General features: G+C 41.7%; 1 protein-coding gene across 4 annotated transcripts; it reads right to left on the bottom strand.

The window, feature by feature from the left end:
* Window positions 1-2,501: 2,501 nt before the first annotated feature.
* Window positions 2,502-25,191, bottom strand: gpr68 (G protein-coupled receptor 68). 4 transcript variants are annotated; one of them, XM_026304203.1, is made up of 7 exons: window positions 25,131-25,191; window positions 13,923-14,207; window positions 13,510-13,659; window positions 12,400-12,533; window positions 11,667-11,889; window positions 4,187-4,367; window positions 2,502-4,104 (listed from the first exon to the last, which is right to left on the bottom strand). In XM_026304203.1, exons 2-7 carry the CDS (start codon window positions 14,007-14,009, stop codon window positions 3,656-3,658), a joined length of 1,224 nt encoding a protein of 407 aa, XP_026159988.1. In that variant the 5' UTR covers window positions 14,010-14,207; window positions 25,131-25,191; the 3' UTR covers window positions 2,502-3,655. The 4 variants fall into 4 exon arrangements, with proteins under 4 accessions (XP_026159988.1, XP_026159981.1, XP_026159993.1 ...); XM_026304196.1 differs by lacking the exon at window positions 25,131-25,191 and adding an exon at window positions 24,509-24,627; XM_026304208.1 differs by lacking the exon at window positions 25,131-25,191 and adding an exon at window positions 14,501-14,532.
* Between the last annotated feature and the right edge of the window lie 528 nt (window positions 25,192-25,719).

Below are 25,719 nucleotides of genomic sequence, written 5' to 3'. Positions count from 1 at the left end.
TGCAGGTGTTTTCGTCGTTGCAGCGTTTCTTTCTTGCAGGTGTTTTCGTCGTTGCTGCGTTTCTTTCTTGCAGGTGTTTTCGTCGTTGCTGCATTTCCTTCTTGCAGATGTTTTCGTCGTTGCTGCGTTTCTTTCTTGCAGGTGTTTTCGTCGTTGCAGTGTTTCGTCGTTGCAGCGTTTCTCTCTTGCAGATGTTTTCGTCGTTGCTGCGTTTCTGTCTTGCAGGTGTTTTCGTCGTTGCAGCGTTTCTTTCTTGCAGGTGTTTTCATCGTTGCTGCGTTTCTTTCTTTCAGGTGTTTTCGTCGTTGCTGCATTTCTTTCTTGCAGGTGTTTTCGTCGTTGCAGTGTTTCGTCGTTGCTGCGTTTCTTTCTTGCAGGTGTTTTCGTCGTTGCTGCGTTTCTTTCTTGCAGGTGTTTTCGTCGTTGCTGCGTTTCTTTCTTGCAGGTGTTTTCGTCGTTGGTGTTTTCGTCGTTGCAGCGTTTCGTCGTTGCTGCGTTTCTTTCTTGCAGGTGTTTTCGTCGTTGCTGCATTTCTTTCTTGCAGGTGTTTTCGTCGTTGCAGTGTTTCGTCGTTGCTGCGTTTCTTTCTTGCAGGTGTTTTCGTCGTTGCTGCATTTCTTTCTTGCAGGTGTTTTCGTCGTTGCAGTGTTTCGTCGTTGCTGCGTTTCTTTCTTGCAGGTGTTTTCGTCGTTGCTGCGTTTCTTTCTTGCAGGTGTTTTCGTCGTTGCTGCGTTTGTTTCTTGCAGGTGTTTTCGTCGTTGCTGCATTTCTTTCTTGCAGGTGTTTTCGTCGTTGCAGCGTTTCGTCGTTGCTGCGTTTCTTTCTTGCAGGTGTTTTCGTCGTTGCTGCATTTCCTTCTTGCAGATGTTTTCGTCGTTGCAGCGTTTCTTTCTTGCAGGTGTTTTCATCGTTGCTGCGTTTCTTTCTTGCAGGTGTTTTCGTCGTTGCTGCATTTCTTTCTTGCAGGTGTTTTCGTCGTTGCAGTGTTTCGTCGTTGCAGCGTTTCTCTCTTGCAGATGTTTTCGTCGTTGCTGCGTTTCTGTCTTGCAGGTGTTTTCGTCGTTGCAGCGTTTCTTTCTTGCAGGTGTTTTCATCGTTGCTGCGTTTCTTTCTTGCAGGTGTTTTCGTCGTTGCTGCATTTCTTTCTTGCAGGTGTTTTCGTCGTTGCAGTGTTTCGTCGTTGCTGCGTTTCTTTCTTGCAGGTGTTTTCGTCGTTGCTGCGTTTCTTTCTTGCAGGTGTTTTCGTCGTTGCTGCATTTCTTTCTTGCAGGTGTTTTCGTCGTTGCAGCGTTTCGTCGTTGCTGCGTTTCTTTCTTGCAGGTGTTTTCGTCGTTGGTGTTTTCGTCGTTGCAGCGTTTCGTCGTTGCTGCGTTTCTTTCTTGCAGGTGTTTTCGTCGTTGCTGCATTTCCTTCTTGCAGGTGTTTTTGTCGTTGCTGCATTTCTTTCTTGCAGGTGTTTTCGTCGTTGCAGCGTTTCGTCGTTGCTGCGTTTCTTTCTTGCAGGAATTTTTGTCGTTGCTGCATTTCTTTCTTGCAGGTGTTTTCGTCGTTGCAGCGTTTCGTCGTTGCTGCGTTTCTTTTTTGCAGTTGTTTTCGTAGTTGCAGCGTTTCTTTCTTGCATGTGTTTTCGTTGTTGCAGTGCATTTTCCCTTGTCGGCCACCGTAGAGTGGGAAGTGCGGATTGTACAAAAAATTGTATATACATAAAATATACTGACAGTGACATAAATTACATTTATTAAAAGAGAGATTGATATATGGTTTAATTTTAATTTCAGTTATGAAAAACCTGTCAGTCAGAGCATGCGTGAACTTCAAATGATGGTGATGTATTGATATGCCAGTAGGAAAGGAGTTTCTCTTCTCTGAAACTCGACAGAATTGCTACAAGTCAGTGTAACTCTCTCAGCTGGTTCGGGTCTGTAATGTAATTCATAACGCATTTGTCTCCCAGTGCCTTCTGCAGCCTAGTTAAAAATGCTAAATGATTTCCATCTACCTTAATTGCCTAGGCTATCATATACTGTATAGACAATGAAGGGAACGCACCTCCCACATTAGCCTTCCCAAACCTCAACCTCACCCGTCGCCTATGGTTGTGCTAATTGTGTGAAATGTTTTGAAAAAACAGGCCCTGTTCAATTTAGTGCTTCAGCATTTGAAAAAAACTTCAATGGTCAGTCTTAAATGATCAGTCTCCTGCATCATACTGTGGAAAAAAAGCTCCTGTTGTGTCAGACAGAGAGGGCAGAAGTCATGCTGAAACCACATGTGGCTTACACTGTGGTCATGGTTAGTACACAGCACACTCAAACAGCAAAACCATGAGGAGCTCTTCCTTTTAGTATATGATGTCATATGTTATAAAAATATTTTTTTATCACATTTGTCACTGTGAAGATATGTCATTTGAACATTTACCATTACATGGAGTACATGCTCTGACCATAACTTTAGAGTTCCAACCAAAGGTTTGACAAAAACATTCTCTTTAACAATAATATGTTTCACTGTAAATTTATAGTCCAGTATGTTAGACCTCCACTACAACAGCTGTCAATAATTTCATAACATCCATGGTAATGTCATACTTCCATCGAGATGATGTGATTTTGAAGTTTGTGGTTCTCTTAACAAATAAAGTTCTGACCATTGTATATTTCAATAAAAATGATTGGACAGCTTGCCAAAGATCTGTAACAACAGAAGTTGCATGCATGCTTTTTTTTTCAATAAATTGATATAGAGATTGTTAAGAGAAAATTATGATGAATGTTATGATCATTACAATAGTATCATCCTGTGCATGCAAACAGCAACATGTAAACACTGGTGATTGTTTCCCTTGATGTTTTGCCTTTGGAAACTAAAAGCACACCTGGACAGTCCATCTGCAACCTGCATCTGCACTGACTTGAACATGGAAATTTATGTTCCACAAAATAGTATCTCTTAAAATGACATTTTTCAGCCAAGAGGCTTACAAATAAGTAAGGAATTATGGTTTAAAGGTGTGCAAATTGTAACCAGAGATAACCTTCCACCTACCAATGAAAAGTTTAATTGTTAAGCAATGAAACACACCTTTGGTAAGTTCAATAGATGTGACCTTGTATGAAGCCACAAACATTCGAACACTCATACAGCCATCAGGAATAATATGAGGTTTGGTTAGCAAACTGAATCATTGATTCAGTTTGCTGGCTTGATTGACAGCCTGAACAAAACACTGGACATTTGTTGGCAGATTTCTGTCATGTATTAAATTTTTGTGGCACAGGCTTGATATTCAAGCCCCTAATTTAGATAACCTTAATAATATACAAACCATTTTTCAAATATCAGAAAATCCCTCTGTGGATTGATTAAGCTAGAAAATACATTTATTTATTACTGTTAAAGGGTGTTCAGGTAAATCATTATAAATGCAAGATGAATCATATTCATCTGATTTTCTCTATGCCCACCCCTTATATGATTTCTGGTGGGTGGGCAGCAGACTCTCATTAGGCCTACATCCAGATTTAGTATTTCAGGCAAGTGGGTTGAAGTCTCTTGTGCATTCTCCCCTCACTCCTAGCTTACTTGAACTGAGTCTGGCAATCAGTTTTGTCCTTCAAATCCCATTGTTGGTGTGGTTCCTGATTGGATCATTTTAGCTGGGTCTCCCATCAGTCTCTTGTGTCTTTTGGCTTGGCTCTTCCATGGCTATCACGCAGCTGGGATTTCCATCCCTGTCCACACATTTGTCAGAGGGTTTGTTATTTTGTGCATCTAGGTATATGCTGGTTTTTTCATCAGGTTGTGTGCTGTTGCTGGCACAGTGTGTTTGAACATTGTTGAGCGTGCTGGTGTGTGTCAGCAGCATCACTGTTGGGTAGCCGTTGTTCTCCTCAGTGGCAACCTCATGGGAATCTGTGGCTTGGTTGGTGGGGCTTGTGTTGCCACGGCGACAGCAGCAACAGAGTATCCTGATAATTGGTCTGACTATGGCTCTGTACAGGCCATGGCGAGCACTTTCACTGACAAAGCAGTAGAGGGCAGGGTCCGCCACACAGTTGAGGGTGGTCAGCAACAATGACAGGTGGTAGTAGTTAAATATTCCTAGGAAATAAGAAGACAGGACACATGTGTAAGCTGTGTTTTCATTCTTAAAATCTTCATTCTTCCAGGCATGAAATAGTACCTGTGATAAAGTTGCAGTCCCGCTCCAGCAGGGTGCGCACTAACAGGAAGATGTGGTATGGGGAGAAGCAGACCAGGAAAATGAGAATGGTGCTGCTGACTAACTGCCTGATCCTTGACTTCTGGTCTGGCTGTGTCCCTGCGCTCCGACCCACAGCACGGAGAACAAACAGGTAGCTGATCTGGACAGATAAAAGTCATCAGATCCATCACAATCATGACAAACATTACTAACTCTACCTCGTGTTTCCATTTAATAATCTCCCCTTCTATTTTACTGCTCAATGTCTGTTAACAAAATTGAACTGACAACAGGTCTACATTTCTGATGACAGTAGTAGAAGATTACATGCTCAAGTTAGTACAGATAAATAAAATAGTGAAATGTAATAATGGAATATAAAATAAAACAAGCCAAATTAATTTCACAATGTTGTAGTCTCTCTAAATTTTGAGTATCTCCTCTTCTTTTTATCTCTCCAAAGACCATTGTGCTGAAGAGAAATGTTATGCAGTGAAACAAGACATCATTTTTACCTGTAAATGAGTGTCAATGCCTGAGCACCTCCAATGCCACAAGCCCTGACATGTCATCATCTGATACTGCACTCTCAACATGGGATGTCCATTAAATTACATTTGTAAAAACTGTTTACATTCCTCCATCAGCTGCAGCACAGAGTACATGTGACATCATCCACACAGTTTTTCGCTGGTCTCCAGACAAAACACCCCAGCGCCGTTATAGTAATTAATGGGGATTTTAACCATGTCTCTATTTCGGGAACTCTGACCAACTTCAAACAGTATGTGGACTGTGCAACATGAGAAAATAAGATTCTTGATCTCCGTTATACCAGTGTTCAGCCCTCCCCCCACTTGGTGGATCAGACCACAACTTAATATATCTAGTACCAACACACAAGCCCGTAGTAAGACAACAGTCAGCTACCAAGAGATATGTGAAGGTTTGGTCCAAGGATGCTGAGGAGGCCCTGCAGTAGTGCTTCAGGGTTACAAACTGGGACCTTTTCATGGATGCTCATGGTGAGGACATCGAAGGCATCTCTCACTGCATCACAGACTACATTCGCCTCTGTGATTACAATGTTGTTCCATCCCAAAAAGTTTATTGTTTCCCCAATAATAAGCCATGGATAAATAAGGACATTAAGATTTACTAAGATCAGTTAACCAGACTTCAAGCATGTCTAACTGATATAAAGGCCTGGATGACCAATAACTTTCTACTTTTAAATTCAGAGAAAACAGAAGTTATTGTATTTGGGCCTAAAAACCTCAGAAAAAACTTTTATAACCTTAGATGGCATAGCCCTGGCCTCCAGCACTACTGTGAAAAACCTTGGAGTTATTTTTGACCAGGACATGTCCTTTAACTCACACATAAAACAAATTTCTAGAACTGCATTCTTTCACTTGCACAACATTGCCAAAATTAGGAACATCCTGTCTCAAAATGATGCAGAAAAACTAGTCCATGCATTTGTTTCCTCAAGGCTAGATTACTGTAACTCATTACTATCTGGATGTCCCAATATCTTAATAAAAAGCCTCCAATTAATCCAGAATGCCGCAGCCAGAGTCCTGACAGGAACTAGCAAGAGAGATCATATTTCTCCTATATTGGCTTCTCTTCATTGGCTCCCTGTAAAATGCAGAATAGAATTTAAAATCCTTCTTCTCACATACAAATCCCTTCATGATCAAGCTCCTTCATACCTTAAAGACCTCATAGTACCATATTATCCCAATAGACCACTTCGCGAGTGCAGGTCTACTTGTGGTTCCCAGAGTTTCCAAAAGCAGAATGGGAGGCAGAGCCTTTAGCTATCAAGCTCCTCTCCTGTGGAACCAGCTCCCAGCCTGGGTTCAGGAGGCAGACACTCTCTGTACTTTTAAGGCTAGACTTAAAACCTTCCTATACAAATAAAATTGAATTGAACTGAAAAATTGAAATTGAAAATTAAAGATCTCCCCAACAAGAAGAGGGCGTTCATGGCAAGAGACAAGGAGGAACTCCGAGCTGTGCAGAAAGAACTCAAGAGGAAGCTCAGGGAGGCAGGGAGACCCCAGTCCCTGTCTCCATTCTTTGAGAGGAAGTAGAGATTGTGGACTCCTACAAATATCTTGGAGTCCACATTAACAAACTGGGCTGGTCAAAATCAACTCTATACTGGACAATCCTGCCCACCCACTTCATGAGGAACTGTGGCGAATGGGAAGTTCATTCAGTCACAGACTAATTCTTCCTAAAGTTAAGACCGAGAGATTCAGGAAGTCTTTTGTGCCCATGGCCATATAAACAATAACACACACACACACAACAAAATGCTGTAATAATCGAATTTCCTTTTGGGAAGTATTCTTCTTCTTAAAATGTACAGAACTATTGAGAGTGTGCCAAATTTCACAAACTTTAGACACAGGAAACACTAATTGCTAGTTTGCCAGACAGTGATGCTATATCTGACATCTTAGGGTAGTGTAAGTAGGGTCAAGTATAATGCAGAAAGGAATTCAAATTTATTGTTCTGTTCTTTTACAGACACTTCAAACTTAGGGAACAGAAATCCCTGTTCTATGTCAGATACTCCTTAATCTTCACAGCAGGGAAGATAAGGAATCATGATCCAAAACTAAATCAGTTGGTCCGTATGGGGAACAGTATTTAATTGCTTCGGTCTGCAGCTCCACTCTCCTCCTCCGGTCATGCAGTTGAACACTTCTTTTCACAGTCTTACAATGCGTTATGCAAAATGAACACACTGGTATATCAGGTAGGTATCCAGTAGTCCGTATACATTGGGGGTATCTTAAGATCTCTCCTCCCTCTAATGGATGCAGTTTATTACAGTCAGTAGGAGGGCAGAGAAGGAAAAACCACAGTACCTCGAGGGTTAATCCTCCCCCTGTATATTTGAGAAAAGCTGTGTAGTAGAATTTTCGCTCTACAAGTGCTTCCTTCTAGGATCCATGGCTGGATGCGGCTGAGCAGAATTATTAGAACTCGAAATCCACCAAATCACCTCATAGTACAGCTCATGGAGTCGCGGGACAATTTCTGCCTCCTCACCATGCCTCTTTGCAGGAATGATGATCTGGCGAACAAAGTAGATTAATCCAACGTGGTATTAATAACGACAGGAAGGTTCCTGGAAACAGGATCGAGGTGGACCGGGTGGCTCGCAGGTTCAGGAAGAAGAGTAGCTGGGCTGCAGTCCAGGAAACGGGAGGTACACCAGGTAAACCATGAATCATGCCACCATCCAGGAGACTGGAAACCACGCCAAGTCATTCCAGGCAGCTTTCTGAATGAACAGACAGTAAAGGCAGGTAAGTTGTAGTAATCTTGCTGTAGCGTGCTCATTGATCACACAAACGATGGACTAGCACTGGTCTCAGGTTTGGTGCTGCTTTAAATTGAATAATTGATACACGCCCCCTTCTCCATCCTCATCACACGTGCAGGTACTTACAAGCAGAGAGAGTGCACCTGTGTACTCATTAGTGCGATAGAAGGGGTGTGAAAGCCTCTCAGACTGAGTGCTGTCTGAGAGGAATGTAACAGTACAGTAAACAGTACAGTAAACAATAAAGCCGCTGGCTTTATCAGTTTAATGATGGAAAATGGGCCGATGAACCGAGGTGACAGTTTCTTGGAGTCTGTGTAGTGGAATATAAGAGGTGGAAAACCACACCTTCTGACCAGTGTAGTAATGTGGAACTGGTCTTCTCCGACGATTTGCCTTATTCTCGGTCCTCCTGTTGTTTTGAATTAAGGCCTCTCTGGTGTCTCTCCAGATCTTACGAAGAGATCTAATAAAATCGATGTCCTCGTTCTCCTTACATGCTGCTTAACTCAGCGGTCGCATTCTTCCACAGCTCACGGCGATGTCCCAAGGGATGCCATGGAGTCGAAATACATGCTGGACCATTAGTTTGGCCATCTCATTTGCTGTAGCTATTTTTGGAAGTGGTATGAGGTTAGTTGCATTGGAAAAACGGTCAATCACCTCAGCCAATCCTTCTACGAAGTCCAATGCAATATGTGACCAAGGTCGGTGCGGTACCGGTAACAGCTGTAGCAGCCCTGTGGGCAACTGAGGGGTTTTGTTACGAGCACAAATTTGACATACATTTATATATTCCTTCACTCCTTCGAGGACATGGATGGCCAAAAATGCTGTTTTAACAAAAACAGGGTGCGAAAGATTTCGGAGTGACAATTAAACCTGGTCTCATGAGCCCATTTGATCACTGCTGATTGTGCATTAGACGGCACATATCTCTTGCCCACCGGACCATTACCAGGATCAGGTTCCTGTTGTGATGAGTCCTGGATTGTCTTCTCTATTTCCCAGGTTAGAGCCCCAAGGATATAGTTTTATGGGATTATATTTGTCGTTTCTGTTTCAGAGTCGTCTGAAGAGTGGAGTTGAGACAGAACGTCCAGCTTAATGTTCCTAGACCCTGGAAGGTATGACAAAAGGAAATTGAATCTGGAGAAGTAAAAAGCCCATCATGCTTTTTCAGAATTCAAATGTTTGGCTGCCTTAATGTATTCTAGATTCTTATGGTCGGTGTAGATGATGAACTGGTGTTGCGCACCCTCCAGCAAATGCCACTCCGCCACTCTTCCAGAGCCAGCTTCACTGCAAAGAGTTCCCGATTACCCATGTCATAATTCCATTCTGATGCTGAGAGCTTCTTGGAAAAGAAAGCGCATAGATGGATCTTGTGAGTGTCTGGAGGTCTTTGAGAGAGGACAGCAGCGATGCCATTGTGTGACATGTCAACCTTAGCAATATATTGCCAATTGATGTCTGGTTGAATTAGCACAGGGGCAGAAGTGAATCTGTCCTTCAATTCCTGGAAGGCGCTCTCAGCCTCAGAAGTCCATATGAAGCGAGACTTTGAAGGAGGTAAGGACATAAGTTGAGTGAGCAGAGCTGCGATTTTAGAGTAGTTTTTAATGAATCTCCTGTAGAAGTTTGCAAAACCAAGGAAATTTTGGAGTTGTTTGCGGGATGTGGGCACCAGCCATTCAGTTACCACTTTGATTTTGTCCAGATCCATTTGAAGCTCCGCCTGGTGGATGATGTGACCAAGAAAGGATACTGTGGGAACGTGGAATTCACACTTCTCAGCATTTACAAAGAGCTTGTTCTCCAATAACTGTTGTAGGACCATTCTGACATGATGATAGTGTTCTTCCAAGGTAGCAGAAAAAAACAGGATGTCATCCAGATATACAACAATGAAATGATTTATGAAATCTCTAACATCATTAATGAGTGTTTGAAAAACCGCGGTGGCATTAGTGAGTCCGAAGGGCATGCCCAGGTATTCAAAATGTTCTAGGGGCATGGTGAAAGTGGTTTTCCATTCATCTCCTTCTCAAGGTGGTAAGCGACAAGGTGGTAAGCATTTCTGAGATTAAGCTTGGAAAAAACCCTTGCTCCTTGGAGAATTTCGAAGGCAGACGAGAGTAAGGGTAATTGATATTTATTCTTGATCGTGATAGCATTCAGTCCTCGAAAATCTATACGTGGGCGCAATGATCCATCCTTTTTGGAAACAAGAAAAAAATCTTGCTGTGACTGGGGAGGAGGATGGGCGGATAATACCAGACTGTAAGGAATCTCTGATATACATCGCCATAGCTTCTCTTTCAGGTTTGGATAGGTGGTAGAGTCGAGAGGAAGGTAATGTAGCCCCAGGATGAAGATCAATTGCACAGTCATATAGCCGGTGTGAAGGCAGAGATAGTGCTTGCTCCTTGCTAAAAACCTTGGCCAGATGATGATATTGCGTTGGAATAAGGGTTAGATCGAAATCACGTTGATCTCCAACAGGTGATGGACAACAACTGAGCTGAAGAGAGACAGGCTGCATGGCATTCATTGCTCCAATTCAAAATATTCCCCAGTCTCCTATCAATCTGTAGATTATGTGCTCTTAACCAGGGATTTCCCAATATGATTGTCACTTCACAATGGTTTCCAGATATCATTAATTTAAGGGGTTCATTCTGTGTGTCATTTGAACTATTTGTTTGCCGTCTGTTGCCTGAATAGAAACAGGTCTATCTGGGGGAATTGTCTGGAAATTTAGTCTCTTAACCCAGGACTGGCTCATGAAATTTCCCTCAGCCCCTGAATCAATGAAACCATCCAGAGAAAAATGGTGGTTATTTGTGATTATGGTGGTCTGAAAAATGGTTTTGGAAACAGAGGGGTTTGGTGTAAGTGTGGTCCCCAGTACCCTCATTCTTACCAGGAAGCTTGCTATTTTGATCGGACCAGACAGTGAAGGCAGAAATGTCTAAACTCTGTGTAATGCATGAACCCATATATATCCCTAACACATGAGTACTGTTCTGAATATAAGTAATATGTGAGCGGGTCTCCGGCTTCCCTGTATGGGTCCCAGGCCTTCAGTGCACCAACAGCAGCGTCTCCCCTGAGGTTCCTCTCCATCTCCCTGGTCCTCAGTGCACCGACCAGTGTAACCCCCAGAGCAACTCCGGGCTCACGGCGGCCTGAAAGGCCACCCACCCAGGTCACTCTGCATACTAGGGTGTTATCGGACCCGCAGACTTTGGACTGCTTCCCTCCCACCTGCCCTTTGGGATCCACCTCCTGAGTCCCCCCCACCCACCCCCAGCTACTCCTTCTCCTTGTGTGTGTTGTGCTGGCTCCCTTGTCTGTCACTCACCTGCAGGTGTGCCGCTGGAGATCAGGCAAAACTGACAAGCTCCACCTTTGCCCAATTATGCACGCCATGATAAAGGCTCCTGCTCTTCCCTGTGGCGGTGCCAGTTCGTCTGTTTACCTCAGCGGTGTGAAGCTGTTCCCTCATTCTGAGCCTCGTTCTCCTTACATGCTGCTTAACTCAGCGGTCGCATTCTTCCACAGCTCACGGCTACCGGCTGTCTACATCCTGCCTCTCTCTCTCCTTGAGCTCCTGATCTCAGCTTCCATCCATTACTAAAACAAATTATCTATTTAAAGTCGTTTTTATTTTGCAGCCCAGATGTCAGTGTTTGGGAACATGAAGTGTGGTGTTTTAAGTAGAGGCACAAACCAGTGTCGCTAGTGTTTCTATAAAAGTAGCAAAGAGATTCTGCACACCCATACACATTTTGCTCTGATCGATTAGTCAGGTTAAAGCTGGGAGAGAAACTCTGTGGACCAATCAGAATGATAACATGGTAATAAAAACGAATTGGGGAGAGATGATCCAGGAGCTCCATTTGTACACATCTCCATAATCCTGACAAGTCGCTGCTACTATCCTCCCACAGCATTACTAAAGTAGAGACAAAACTATCACTGTAACCATGAAATAAATATTTAAAAAAATATGAATCAATAAATGTTATTGTTTTTTGTGATTATTGATTTGTACTGTGTCAGTAAAATATGTTTAACTATATCTGTGTAAAAATGTTATCCTACCAATAGTATGGCCAGCGGGAACATGAAGCCAATAGTGAAGCGGTAGTAGTTTATTGGATACTCCCACTTCTGTATGGGGTAGTGCTCAAAGCATACTGACTGGTTCTTGCGGTCTTTGCTCAGTTCTTTATGGTGGAAGAAAATAACGCCCACTGCAATCTCCTTCAGCCAGATGATAGCACTGATAACCCATGCTGCACTCATAGAGCGCAAAGAGGTGAACCTGGAGAGAAAGAGGACGTCATAGCATTAAATAAGTAGCTTATTTTTGTTAGAATTTAAGTTAGTGGTGATTTTCAGCTGAAGTGATAATATCGCTAAACAACACAACCTGAGTTAGTTTGATCTTTGAACTTAAATCTTTTGACTCCAACTGAGTCTGCTATTTAGCCTAGGCTTAATATAAATAGGGTTGACAAAATAGAAATACATATTAAGTTCCATTTTAATAAAAACTGAACATTATCACTTCATGAAGGGAGGAATTATTGCACCACTGTTGTATCACATGGCATTAGTTTTAGCTAGTTGTACCTAATAAAATGCCAATACTACTACAGTATATGGCAACTGCTGGGTTGCTAAGTTACTACTGTACTGTATGTCGTATTTACTGTATGTAAGTTTATTATGTTTACTACGACAAGTAGCATGGTGACCCTGAAAATACTATACACTACCATCATACTACTGTGATATGTTTTGGTAGGTTGAGTTAACAGCTGAATTTTACCTTAAAGGGTGGACCACAGCCAAGTAGCGATCCAGACTGATACAGCACAGGAACCCAATGCTGATGTAGATGTTCTCATACAACAGGAATCCACTGAGCTGACACAGCCATTCCCTGTGACGCCAATCATCATCCTGAAATTACCAAATGAGCCTACAGTGTATGACTGGGGTGGATCAACAAAAACTGTTTCATTCAGATATTTAGTAAGGTTTTCAATGTGCATAGTAGTGCTCCTTGTGGAAGCTAATAATATAAGTGAAGAACAATACATTGGCTATAATGTAATGTAAAATTGTTGAGCCAATAAAACTAAAACTAATACTAATACTAATACTTTTTTTTTAACATATTGCAGTTTGTAATAATAATTAGATCTTTTTTTAAATGAAAAATGAGACCCATACTGTAATCATAATCTACACATGAGCAGGCATTTTAAACAAGCCAGGAACGTAATAGTGGGAAGCCAGTGAGGACTGATGGCCTGATTTTTGTATTTGAATCTCCAGATAATGGCATTTGTTATATACCATAGTTTTTCTTGAATACTTCCACTGAAGTCATTTTATATCAAGTACAAACTGTAAAAACATTATTACATACGGTGCCCCAAACTGTTCAAAATTCCATAAATAAAGTGTATGAAATAAATAATGGTTTGAGACAGTACAATAATCATATAATTTAACACATTTTAAAAGCATGCAGATTATGAAATATTATTTCATTCTGCCTATTTTCACAATAAAAATTCAGTTGTTTCAGATTCCCTGTGTTTATAGTAATTCCATCACTGTTTATTTCACAAAGTGGTTTTCTAAGTAATGCCACTTTTCAGAAGCTCTCATAATACATCCATGAGTTATTAAGAGAGGGTGGTAACTTCACCCTCTGTCATGGTTTAGTCACTATTTAGAGTCCTGTAGTGGCTGAGTATTTCAAAATAGAAGCAAAAAATGTAGTATAAATGGTAACACAATGGTAACATGATAAAGTCACTGTTTTAAATAATACTGCCAGTACTTACACTGCTAACTAGAAAAACATATGTGATTTAAAGGTAGCAAATCAAATGTTTGACAGAGCAAATCAGATTTTTTAGTTTACCTGAAATATGTACTGGAGCCACAGGGGTAAAGATGCCAAGTATAACAGGTCGGACACAGTGAGGTTCATTAAATACACTCCCAGCTCATTCTTCTGCTTCAGCTGAAGTGCAGCATGGTACAGAGAATACAGGTTGGAGGGAACACCAACCTAAAATCAAGAAGATCACTTGTGATTATTTTCAGTATCAGCAAAACAGATTATGCTGCAATGTAACAAATGAAATAAACTTGCTTTTTAGGGTCAGTGCTGCATTGTTGTGTTTACCTGGAGGAACTAGGCTTTCTAGACCCTGAGACATTCTTGTGTCGCACTGACCTATATTTGGAACCAAACCTAGAAGCATTCGCTATACACCAGTATTCAGGCACCTCAATAGATTTGTTTAGGTACTCAAAGCTTCATTCGCTTACCAGTAGTACGAGGATATACACACAGGAGAAGAGGTACTGGTGGATTTCATGGCTGATGGTGCAATTAATCACTTCCTCCTCAGACATGGTGACCTCACATCCCACCCACACTCACACTAATTGACCTCCAACATTCACGCACTCACATTCATTTTTTCCAGCATGTTTACAGATACTCATAACTATAGCAATAACTATAACAACACGCACACACACAAATCTTCACGTGGATTGAAGCACTCAGTGGTGGTGTTTGTCTTTGGGTAGTCCAGCTTCATTTGGCCACTGTGGAACACAGAAGAATTTAACTTAGTAGAAATGATAATCATTGGGTTGTGACTTCTTTGATATGGATATGGACAGAGCTTAACAAGACTGAGAGCCGACAGCCATACTGCCAGCACTGTGAGCCTATAAGCACAGTGGTGCTTTGAAACTAGATGTTCTAATGATGATGATATAAAATATTTATTTCTCAACTTTAATGGTCATCACCTGATTCACTGATAGTCAACCACTAAAACACTGAATTATCTGAATAACGTTAGAAACAAAATCATGTCACCATATTCACTTACCTTTGCCTCATTTAAACAGTTCTCTGTGTGACTGAGACAGAGTGAGGAAATGCATTGCTTCCTGTTGAGACCACAACATCCTGTAAGGCATATACATACATATGTGTGAAGATAGCTTCTCCCTGTCCATGTATGTCAGGTTGATTGGTGACTCTAAATTGCCCATAGGAGTGAGTGTGAGTGTGTGAGGTTGTTTGTCTCTATGTGGCCCTGTGATGGACTGGTGACCTGTCCAGGGTGTACCCCTGCCTTTCACCCAGAGAGAGCTGGGATAGACTCCAGCAGATCCCTGTGACCCTGGTTAGGACTAAGCAGGTATAAAAAATGGATGGATGGATGTTCAGATATCTTTTTTCAAAGCCTTGTGATATTGTTGAAGTCAAAATGATATTCGGTATTGTATTTATAGCTACTGTATCATAGTTATTTTAAAGATAAAACATGGAATAGCATTTGCTTTTCAAAATCACCTTGAAGTAATAGATAAAATACAATACCTTTTCACCTTGGCCCCTCATAGAGATCAAAGCAAAGTCCTACAAATGTCTCAAAATCCCAAAACTAATGGTACAAAATGATTAGAAAGGCCCTCACAGTGCTCTGTCAAAATGACAGCAGTTTTATCAGCACTGCTTTCCAGTTTTTGGGAACAGTCAAACAATGATAATGGCTTAATGGCTGAGTGAGAATGGTGACTGATGAGTAGTCACACTGATGAGGATGGAGTGTCACTTGTTGCATGTGAAGCAGCAGAGACACATTAGACACAATTACAATTACACAAGACTTTATCTTCATATGCCATATTACAAAAAGTTTACCATGCCTGTGTTTGGTATCTCTTTTTTTCAGCATGACTCCAATATGACCTGACAGTGTTATTCTCACTTTGATGTACTGAACCAGCATACTGCACCCAGAAAAGTTGTTTTATGAAACTAATTCATCCACATCAAAAAAAACCTACAGTACTATTTAAAGCATGCATTTTAATAAGCTCAGGGCAACGCTTGAATTCAATTTATTAACTGATATAAATCATGATGAAATGTTTGGTTTTCACGATTCAATGTAATTGGCAAGCAAATAACTGAGACTTGGTTGCGTTCATGTTGCGCCCTCGTGGCGTTGGTGAAGGAAAGAGTGGTGAGGACCCAAATGCAGGACAAACAGGCAGGCTTTATTTCTCCCTGGATCGTCCAGGGCTCAGGCAAACACAAAAGGTACCTTCCGCCACTCGGCAGGCAGGCAGGCAGACAGGCAGACAGGGAAACAGAAAACTCGCAAAACACGAACAAATGTGACTAACATAGGCATCAGCAGCATTACTAACTAATGTTCCGGCAGGGAACAAAGGAAAACCAGGAGCATATATAGACAGAACTGAAGAACCAATTAAACACAGGTGGACACAATCTAACTGATGACCAAACGAAACACAAAGCTACCTCGAACTAACAGGAAGGAAACCCAGGAAACTGACCAAAATAAAATGCAAACAGGAAACTAGGACTCGGGGCCTAACAGTTCAAACCATCCTCTGTTGTTCTCAGGTACACAGCAGTAATTGTAGGCACAAGCAATAGCAAGTGCATACACAACAAAAGAGAAAGGGTAAAACGCCAACAAATAACTTTAAGTTGTCCTCAGATATCCCTGACATGGATGAAGAAGCAGAGCCCCCCAGAGCTGAACCCAAAGTTACACCCCTGCCTGTAGTGACCTTGGTGGAGTTGTTTTACCTTCCATCACTCAGCAGCACCCAGTCACTGAAACACTGGGGAGGAATAATGATTTTTAAAAAACCTGGTGCTGTTAACAAAGAGAGCTGCCACAAAGGAGAGCAGAAGCGTTTACACAGGGACAACACTCCTATTCATGACTGAGCAGAACCCAAGTCAATCAAGATTTGCAACATGCAGATGCTATAATGTCATGGATGCTAGAGGGTCAATTGTGAACTAATAGCATTAGATTCTGGGAGTTTCTTCACTGAAGCAAAACAGATGTGTTCAAGATGAGTCCAGCACCTGTTGCTACAATTTTGTTTTCAGCATAAATACAAATATTTGTATATTAATATTTCATCTGGAGATTTACAGTATTTATTACAGGTGTCACATGGATTATTACCCTGACCTTTCAGTTTTGCTGCTTACTGTAGATGCAATAACATTTGTAAATTGCATTGCTATTATTGCAAACATAAAATATTATGATTTAAGTAAATAAAAAAATAAGATGATAGGTAGTAGCCAACTATACCACTGAAAACAGCAACAGTAGCATGGTGTCTCAAAACCAAATGAAATGAGCTGAATGTATGAACAGAGATGCTTCCTGTCTGTGAATTCCAGCTCCAGTGTCACACAGAGTCACTGAAGAGTAAAACCTCCAATGCACATCTTTACTTCGGCATCCAAGTATCTTTATAATGGCTCCATAATAGCACACTAGAAAACCATTTAGAGCAACTTCAACACAACACACTTAAACCACAGGCATCATGTTTCATTCCTTCTCACAGTCTGTCTTTTTAGTCTTCCTAAATAAATCACAGTCAGATTAAGGCACAGCTAGATAGAGGGTGCATTCCTTAGGGGTCATACTAACCGATGCTTTTAACCCTTATTCAACCAGGTCAATAAAACTGTATACGAATGCAGTAATAACATGTTTTAGCTAAACGTGAGGACAGTGAAATATACAAAAAGGCCCACATCCACCAAACCTGCATGAAGTGAGGTTAAAAACACATGACATGAATAGAATTTGCTCACAGCCATCCCTTTCTTTTCTGAGATTTATTTAATCACTCAACATGAATAAGCAGCCAACCAGACTGAAAGGTTCTGGGTACAAACCCCAGTTAAGCCTGGAGTCTTTCTGTGTGGAGTTTTCATGTCTCTCTGGGTGTCCACCAGTCCAAAGACATGCTCCTTGCAGTTAGATTAATTGGTGACTCTAAAATGCCCATAGGTGTGACTCTCTCTGCTTGTTAATAGACTGGTGACCGGGCCAGAGCGTACCCCACCTCTCTCCCAGAGGCAGCTGGGATTGGCTCCAGCCCTCCATGACCCTAAATGTTCCAGGATAAGCAGTATAGAAAATGGACATCCCATTGGAATTCCATTGCCAGGAAACAGCTTGATTTAAACTGTCATTCGTTATTGTAGTTATCTGATATTATCAAACAGGAAAGAATAATAATCCCTCAATAACATAATATTTTTTGTGTTACTAGCACATGAAGTTTACGTTCCCAAAGGGGAAGTGGTAAATATTAATAATCTTCAAATTAAGTGTTTCAAGACAGCAGCTCTGTCATCAGTTTTCCTTTATTAGGCCTGACCTTAACCTTAACCTTTCACCTTTCTATCCAAATGACATTCTGGCCCTTGAACCATTAAATGATCTAATGTTAGAACTACTACTACTATATTTCATGTATTCCACTGGACCTTTTCATTAGAGCCATTATGCTTTTTATTAGATTAATTTCATTCAAAGCAACTTTTAGGATATACATTACTGTTAGTGTATTCATAAGAAGAATCATTTTTGATTATATTTTGGATTTGCCACCAAACTGGCTGCTCAAGCAAAAAAATCTCATTTTTAATTACCTCTCTACAGGTAATTCCTCTTTTTTCCTTTATGTAAAGTTTTTTGTTTATTTGTTGTTGTTTTGATTTTTTCTTCTTTAAACTTTGTTTCACAAACCCTTGCTATCATGTGCCTCTAAGCATCCAGGGTTTTAGTCCAAGATTTTCAATCAGAAAATAAAGAAGGAAGGAAGCCGCACAGATGTGTGGTAATTCTTTGGGGGTAACATTACATTATTTGATCAGTTTTTCAATTAAAATATTAATTATTGCAGCTTTGTAGAGGATGATCACTCCATTCTGCTCTTCTAACTTTAATTAGGACCAGTAATTATGTTGAGGACAAACATGGTTTCTCTTACTGATGCTGTGAGGACATACAGTCCCTTTAAAATCAGAAGTAAAGAGAAAGCTGACCCCAGACAGAAACAGGCTCCTTACATTAAGACAAAGGCTCAGCATCTTTACCAGCTTCTATTATAGGGGAGAACTATACTCTTTAATGTGCTTACTATTAAAATACTTACTATAGCTATACATACTGAAATACTGAAAAAATTAGGCAAACCCCTGGCCTTGCAAGTAATGTATGGACTGCATGTGCAGACTGTGACATAAACAGACTCAGAGCAATTCTTCCTGTAAACTGTCAAGGAACATTGATGACATTCAACTTCACCAGTAAAAGCCCAGGATCAATAACTTAACAAATTACCCTGTGATCAGTAGCTACACTTATTTCCCTAGGGAAACTCCATGATCAGTGACACTGACAGCAGTAACCATGGCAATAGCAGTAGGTTGTAAATCAGGCAGAAATGTGGGTCCTGTCACTGCTACAAGTAACACACTGTACTGAGATCATGGCTGTCTGTCTGTCTTTAGCATTTAAGACTGTTGTCGTCATCCCCATGTTGCAAGCAGTCTGCTTGGCTGATTGCCAGGCCTTTGCAAAATAAATACACTTTGTAATTAATTGCAAATCCTTTCAATTATGTTTATCTATGGACATAACATAATAAATACAACATAATCTGATTTAACAGTATTACACATAAATGGTAGATAATTACTGTGATGGACTGTTGACCTGTCCAGGGTGTACCCCTGCCTTTCACCCAAAGAGAGCTGGGATAGGCTCCATCAGATCCCCGTGACCCTAATTAGAATAAGCGGGTATAGGTAATGGATGGATGACTGATAGATAATTGTAATATAAACACATTTCCTCCAAATCACAGGATGTTTGTGTGTCACCCTACACGCACGAACTATTGTTTTGTCTTACTTGCACTTGTAAACATGGAAGCAAACCACTCACTGCATTTGTTTTAGTTTACAGGACAGCACCTATAATGTGGAAGTTCCTGGAATAAGATGTTTTGTAACAGCACGGCTAATGTAAAATGTCTTTAGACTTTGGTTGCATGCAATTGCACCATGGTGAGCTCAACACCACAAAAACCCTGAATTACTCATGTGGACCTTATCCTGGCTGTACATCAGTTTCCACTTCTGGTCTTCATGCTTATTTACAGTTTCAATATTTGGTCTGCATAGATAGGGTTTAACAGTCAAGCTGTCAATAAAGTAATCTGCATTTCTTCCCCTGATCTGACTAAACAGTAAATCAACTGGATGATTACTAAGTGAGATCAGACCTGTGACATGATGTAAAATATGATTTGAGGTGTAGTATGTTATCATCTAGCTCCACTCCCATCCCCTACACTCTACTGTTTGATAAATGTCTTCACCCAGCAGTGCTTGGCCATCGCAGCCAGATGAGTGCCTCTGGCTGGTGAAGATGTCACGCTGAATAACATCAGCACATTTTTCAGTTTGCCCCTCTCATAAGGACAAAGATGCTAAAGTCACTGTTTGTTGTTTGTGGCAGTTGTTGTAGACCATAGTAACAGACACAGGCTTTTATGGCAGCAAACTAGACATGGGATGGAGCGTTGACAGAGAGCAGAGGTGACCAATACTGAAAAATCCAATCAGTGAAGTTGATAATGCTGTGTAGTTCCTCTGCCTATTAAAAAAAACCACATTATACAGGACCCTGGGTGCAGACTATGCAGGGACACCTCAGAGACAGTCCAACACAGTGGCAGGGTGCAAAATGCAGTCAGGAACAGAGTACACTGACCAGCTTTGGTTACAGGAACGTCTGCACAGAAAGATCCTCAGAAGGTTGTTGTGAATGATATGGCAATGATCCTATGGGACTTCCAGATCCAAATGGACAGGTATTAACCAGAAAACATGCCCTTTTGGAACCCATGTGGGGCCACTGTGGGCAAAAAAAATGAGCAGCCCAGTGTGGGCCTCATTGCCGTCATGAAATGCCAAGCAGATGTCGGGGCAGCATTATGGAGCCAGTGGGCCTTACAGTTACCCTGTGGTGGGCCACCAGTAGGCGTCTATTGTTTGGGCTCACTGTGTAGTTTAACTGTGGGCCCAGCATCATGCCCAAAGTATGACCAGACCTTAAGTGGTCCCTGTGCAGTCTGTATACTGATGGCATAATATGGGAACATTGTGATCTCTTTAGGCCCACTCTAGGCAGTGGGGATGAAGGGGATGATGACTGTATGGTTCAGTCCTGCAGCTCAGTGAGGTGAGTCGTCCACTGCAGCTGCTTCTCTGCTCCATCAGGATGTTGTGAAGGAGATGGTCAGTATATTCCAGGATGGCCTCTACCTTTTTCTGTGTGCATCTCTCCACCACAGCCTCCAGTGAGTCCAGCCTCATTCCAGTTACTAAACCAGCTTTATGCACCTGTTTGTCCAGCTGCCTTGCATCCCTTTGCTTAATGCTGCCTCCTCAGCAGACTGCAGCCTAAGCTGCCTTAGGAGGAAAAGGAGTCTCTGCTCCTTTTTTATATTGTATATCAGTGTTCACACAAGGCCACTAGGCGTGCAGCAGTTTTGCCCTTTCAGGCCCCAATGAGAATTTAATGTGGGTCCTGTGCAGCTTTGCTGTGAGAAGAGAAACTGTGTGTTACCTGCAGCAAATCAACATGCTCATGCCCACACTGCTCACAGCAAACCCCCACTTGCTCACACTGGGCCAACACTGGCATCTTTGCTGGTTAGCTAACCAACTGGACATTGTGGCCAAGACAAGGAACATGAGGCAGCAGTAGTGACAGATGCAACAGTCCAACATGAGAGCAACATCAGGAAGAAGAGCAACGAGAAGCCGGAGAAGCACCAAGGCCTGAAAAAGGAACTGCAAAGGATGTGGAAAGGGAAAGCCAAAGTGGTCCCCAGGGCAGTAGGAGCATTTGGGGCTGAGACGTCAACAGATTCCAGGGACAACAGCTGAGATACTGCACAGAAGCCTCAAACTTCAAGGTTTCCAGTACAGAACCCTAGGTTGAAGAACAGACATATCAACTCATGTGGGGTGGGGGGTCGGGGTGGTATGCTGTATATTATTTGAAATATGAGTTGATACCTTTTCGTTTGAGTGATCAACCATGGTCCAAGAAATACACAGTCATTCCTCCATTTTATTGGTATGGTAAAACTTAAAATGCATAATCAACACTTTAAGAGAAGTAGATGAGGAGAAAGTGGAGATTTAACTTGAGTACCTTGCAAGTGAAAGCAAGGTTGACAGCTCAGCAGGCCATTATTTACAAGTTTTACAAGTCACTGCTGGACTCCAATCACCTGTTAACACTGAATAACAGAATATGAACTGAGGCCTCAGATTTTTATTTTTATGTTTTGTTTTGTTTTTTTTTTTGCCAGAAACATAATAGCACAGCAGTTGTCGCCATGAAGACTGTGAGAGGAGGAAAACAAAAGTCTACAATAACTCAAAAGCAATTTTCACCTAGAGCTTAGCCCAGGCCCATACAGGTCCCATAAGGGAGTAATGCTGCTGTTTTATTGTGGAAATGCACTATTAACTGTTAGCAATGCAATAATGAGTTCAAGGTGATTAGGACAGTGAAGTGCTTAAGTTGTGTCAGAGCATGTCTCTGGGGATTCAGCCACCCAGGTCATGTTATGGCTGAATGTGTTATCTGACTTGCTTAAGGTTCCTGAGCATATTTCACCTCCCATCCAATAAGCTTCTTCACTTCTGACTGACTGGTCAGGAAATCCAGGTATTTACCCTGCGTACACTCAAGGGCCTCTGACAGTCCTCTGTCTCCACATTTAGCACCACAGACTCAACAGAATTCCATATGCATATATTCTGGCTTTACATGTAAAGACACCACATTAAGAACAAGGGTTGGCTTTTTCTGCCTTTAGTGTCTCAGAGCACTGAGACAGCCTTTTCATGGCTGGATAAGGTTAGTGTACACAAAGGGCCACTTCACTTTCTCAAACTGGTGCCCAGTATCTGGGCCTAGACCCAAGGACTGGTTATAAGGAGAATAAAAAAGGGTCTCTGAACAATTCTGGAGGAGCACAAGTCTAAAGCACAGATACCCCAACTCTCCTAGGAGTTCCGGGAGTCAACCGCATATTCACAGTAACTCCCTGATACAATACAAATTAGATACAATGTCCCGGAAATCGTGGGGACCGAGAGAGACACGTAGGAGACAAGGGGTGAGGGTGTGTGGGGGGGTCCTGCCTCCCTGAAATGAGTTTTTGCAGGGTGGGATGTCTCAAAGCCATAACACTACTACTTATATAGTCTGAGGTGAGCTGCTGTAGCCTGAGCTGCTCTGAGAAACCTCGAAATGAGGAAGAAAAAACATTATACTTTCAGTTTATGTTTACGTGTTTTGCTAGCTACAATTTCATTTATGGTATTTCCATTTCCGACTAGCCAGCTGTAGCCCTCGAGACTTCTTCAAGTCTTTCATTCTGCTCCATGCTGGGAGTCTTTGGGTTAATCCATGTCAACCCTGCATAATTGAGTGAATTATGGTAAAACAGCTGTATAAGAATGTGCTGAAACACAGACTAAATTACAGAGGTGCTGCTGGGCTGAGATTGTGTTTTTGTAGGCAGGGAGTCAAGGCTGATTTATTGGGAGAAGTGAATTCCTTAAGGACAGTCTGTATTGACTAATGGCCAATACTGCATTGTTCTAATTTTCTCAAGTCCTTGTCCCCGGTAGATGGAACAACATCCTGCATAAGTAGATATCTAGATTTGTTTACATCCACAGAACATTAGTTCTTTTTTTTTTTTTTTTTTTTTTTGACTAATTAAAAAAAGTTTCCAACAATATCAAATATGTCAGTGGAATGCTCTGCAAAAAGACATGAGTATCAAAACAGACTACACATCCAAAACACACAGCAAGTGATACTAAATCAGTGTAGAATTGAGGCAAACTGCAAAATGGCTGATGATGTGCCTGTTACTACAAACACCATGTCAGTGTCTGGATCCACTGTTAACACCAAAGTATTGATTAGTGCAACTTTAAAGCTACTTTCAATGGGAAAGTGGAAGTCAGTATGTAAATAAGCTGAGATCCATCTGTTCAGTTTGTGTCCATAGTTTTAACACTGCAGATGAAGATCTACACACCTGGATTACAGCGTTTATGGTAAAAATCTCACAGCAAACCGGGCAGGAATATTAACACAGGTCTATTGGCTCAGTGATCAGTTCATTTAATCCGTCAGTCTTTCTGGGAATCTAACAAACATGAAGCGAGAAAGTCAGTCAGGCTGTGAGTGACCACACAGTGAACACTCCCAAAGCCAACTCAGCCCTGCTGCATGAAAGACTGGCTCTGCATGTTTTGCATTTTCATTTTCCGTCAGCGTCACCCCCACATTCCTCTGCTGTCCACTAACATTACCATATAAACATCTATGTATTACAGTACCTGTAGAGTTTGATAACTGATTACTGCAGAGGACCTTACAGACCGCAACAGGTATATGCGTGGCTATAGCCCCACACTCGTACCGGTCAGTTCTGTAGTCCATCACCCGGAGAGAATAACAACTGCCATATCAACGCACTAAATCCCCCTCAGCTTCACACCAAATCCAGTCTGGACTCCGCACTGTCTCTCCTGCCAGCAGAACAGTCCCAACACCCAGCAGCCTGCAGAGGGACTGATTAAGTAAAGACAAATAAACGAATAACTCTGGACTGAAGAACCTGCACAGGCATTCCCTCAACCTGTGTGCGGCACCACGCTTCATTGCTGAGAATAAACAAAATATCTGCTTTTAGGGGTTCAGCTGGTCCTGGTACTCCACGTTCAACAGGAATATCCCCGATGTGACACACCATAAACAAATCAATCACTTTTACCTTACATAGGCTGGAACTCAGAGCACAAGTCTCCTTAATTCATCCGCAAGAGCAAAAACGCTCACACTCACCCCTGATGGAAGCTGGAGTCCACGCGGCAGCATCTCCACACATATTTTAAAGAATTAGAGGCGCTTATTTCTTACCCACTCTTTCCGCTGTGGAGGTCTGCAGCAAACTGAGCGCCTGATATCTCTTCCCTCTTTCTCAGTGTCTCTGTCGTTCCCACGCACGCGTCTCGCACCTCCTCACCTCCACACCAAAGCATCCTGTTCGGCCTGTACATATATGTCCCGTGATGCATTAACGGGCTGCAACCCGCTATGGACTAATAAATATTTACACGCCTAGGCGCATGTGTGGAACATGGAAATGCAGATGTTGTGATGTGTTGCAGTCATGACTGCAACTGCAACAATGTGAGCAGACATAAAAAAATAACCGTCTTTTGTATCAATTATTTGGACTTTATTGAATGATGTTATTGTTTTAGTGCTCTTAATTTTGTGGCCACTTTGGAAAAGCATAACAAGCTGGAGACAGAAGCTTTTAAAAGCGTCTTGCACCTCTTTCCTATAATTAACAGCTTGTCGGCAGAAGCTGAGATGAGGAGACCAAATCAAAAGAGTAAATCTGCAGCCCAAGAAACCAGAGCTGCTCTTTGTAGAGCTGAAGGGAACTGCAGTTCTGGTGATTCATTCATATTTAAAGTAGTCAAATGTCTGGATATTAGCTTAGTCTGAAGTGTAAAAGCAAGAAAATACTCACTAAATGTTTGTAAGAGTGGTGGACTTATCCAACACAGATGCAGTCTAGTTCTTGCTTCTTCTTCTTCTTTCTTATGCTAATATTGTGGTGCTTCTGTTGTAATAATGTTCCTTCCATGATAAGTTCACTGGTGCAGCTGAGTCTGATTCAGATAATGTGTGGGAGGATTCAGAGTTTCGGTGATTCAGAGTTTCTCTGATCATTTTCCTCTTGCAGTACCTTTTCATCTGAGAGAAGGGCACCTTCCCTCTCTTCACTGCCATATCTGTTTCTTAGCTCTGCACACTGAGAGCTGGACTACATCTGTAGCCCCAGTCATGCTCATGGTGCATCGCTTCTGACTTATATCCAAATAAAGAAAAGAGGGACTTTTCTATAAAACTTCAGATATAGCAACAAACAGGATGGTATTCATTGTAATGGAATAATAGTGAGGTTAGGGCTGGACGAAACTCTGGAGTGACCCATTACAGCACTGCACAGCTTAAAATACCCAACCTTCATGCCTTCATATTTTTTCTTTCAGTTCCTCTGTTGGAAATACAGCTCAATTTACACATATGAAACTTTTTGGTTAAGGGTTAGGCTT

This window comes from Mastacembelus armatus, chromosome 22, assembly GCF_900324485.2.
Source record: "Mastacembelus armatus chromosome 22, fMasArm1.2, whole genome shotgun sequence".
Taxonomy (NCBI): domain Eukaryota; kingdom Metazoa; phylum Chordata; class Actinopteri; order Synbranchiformes; family Mastacembelidae; genus Mastacembelus; species Mastacembelus armatus.
Note: the sequence above shows the minus strand (reverse complement) of the source record. Positions and strands in the feature narration are given on the sequence as shown.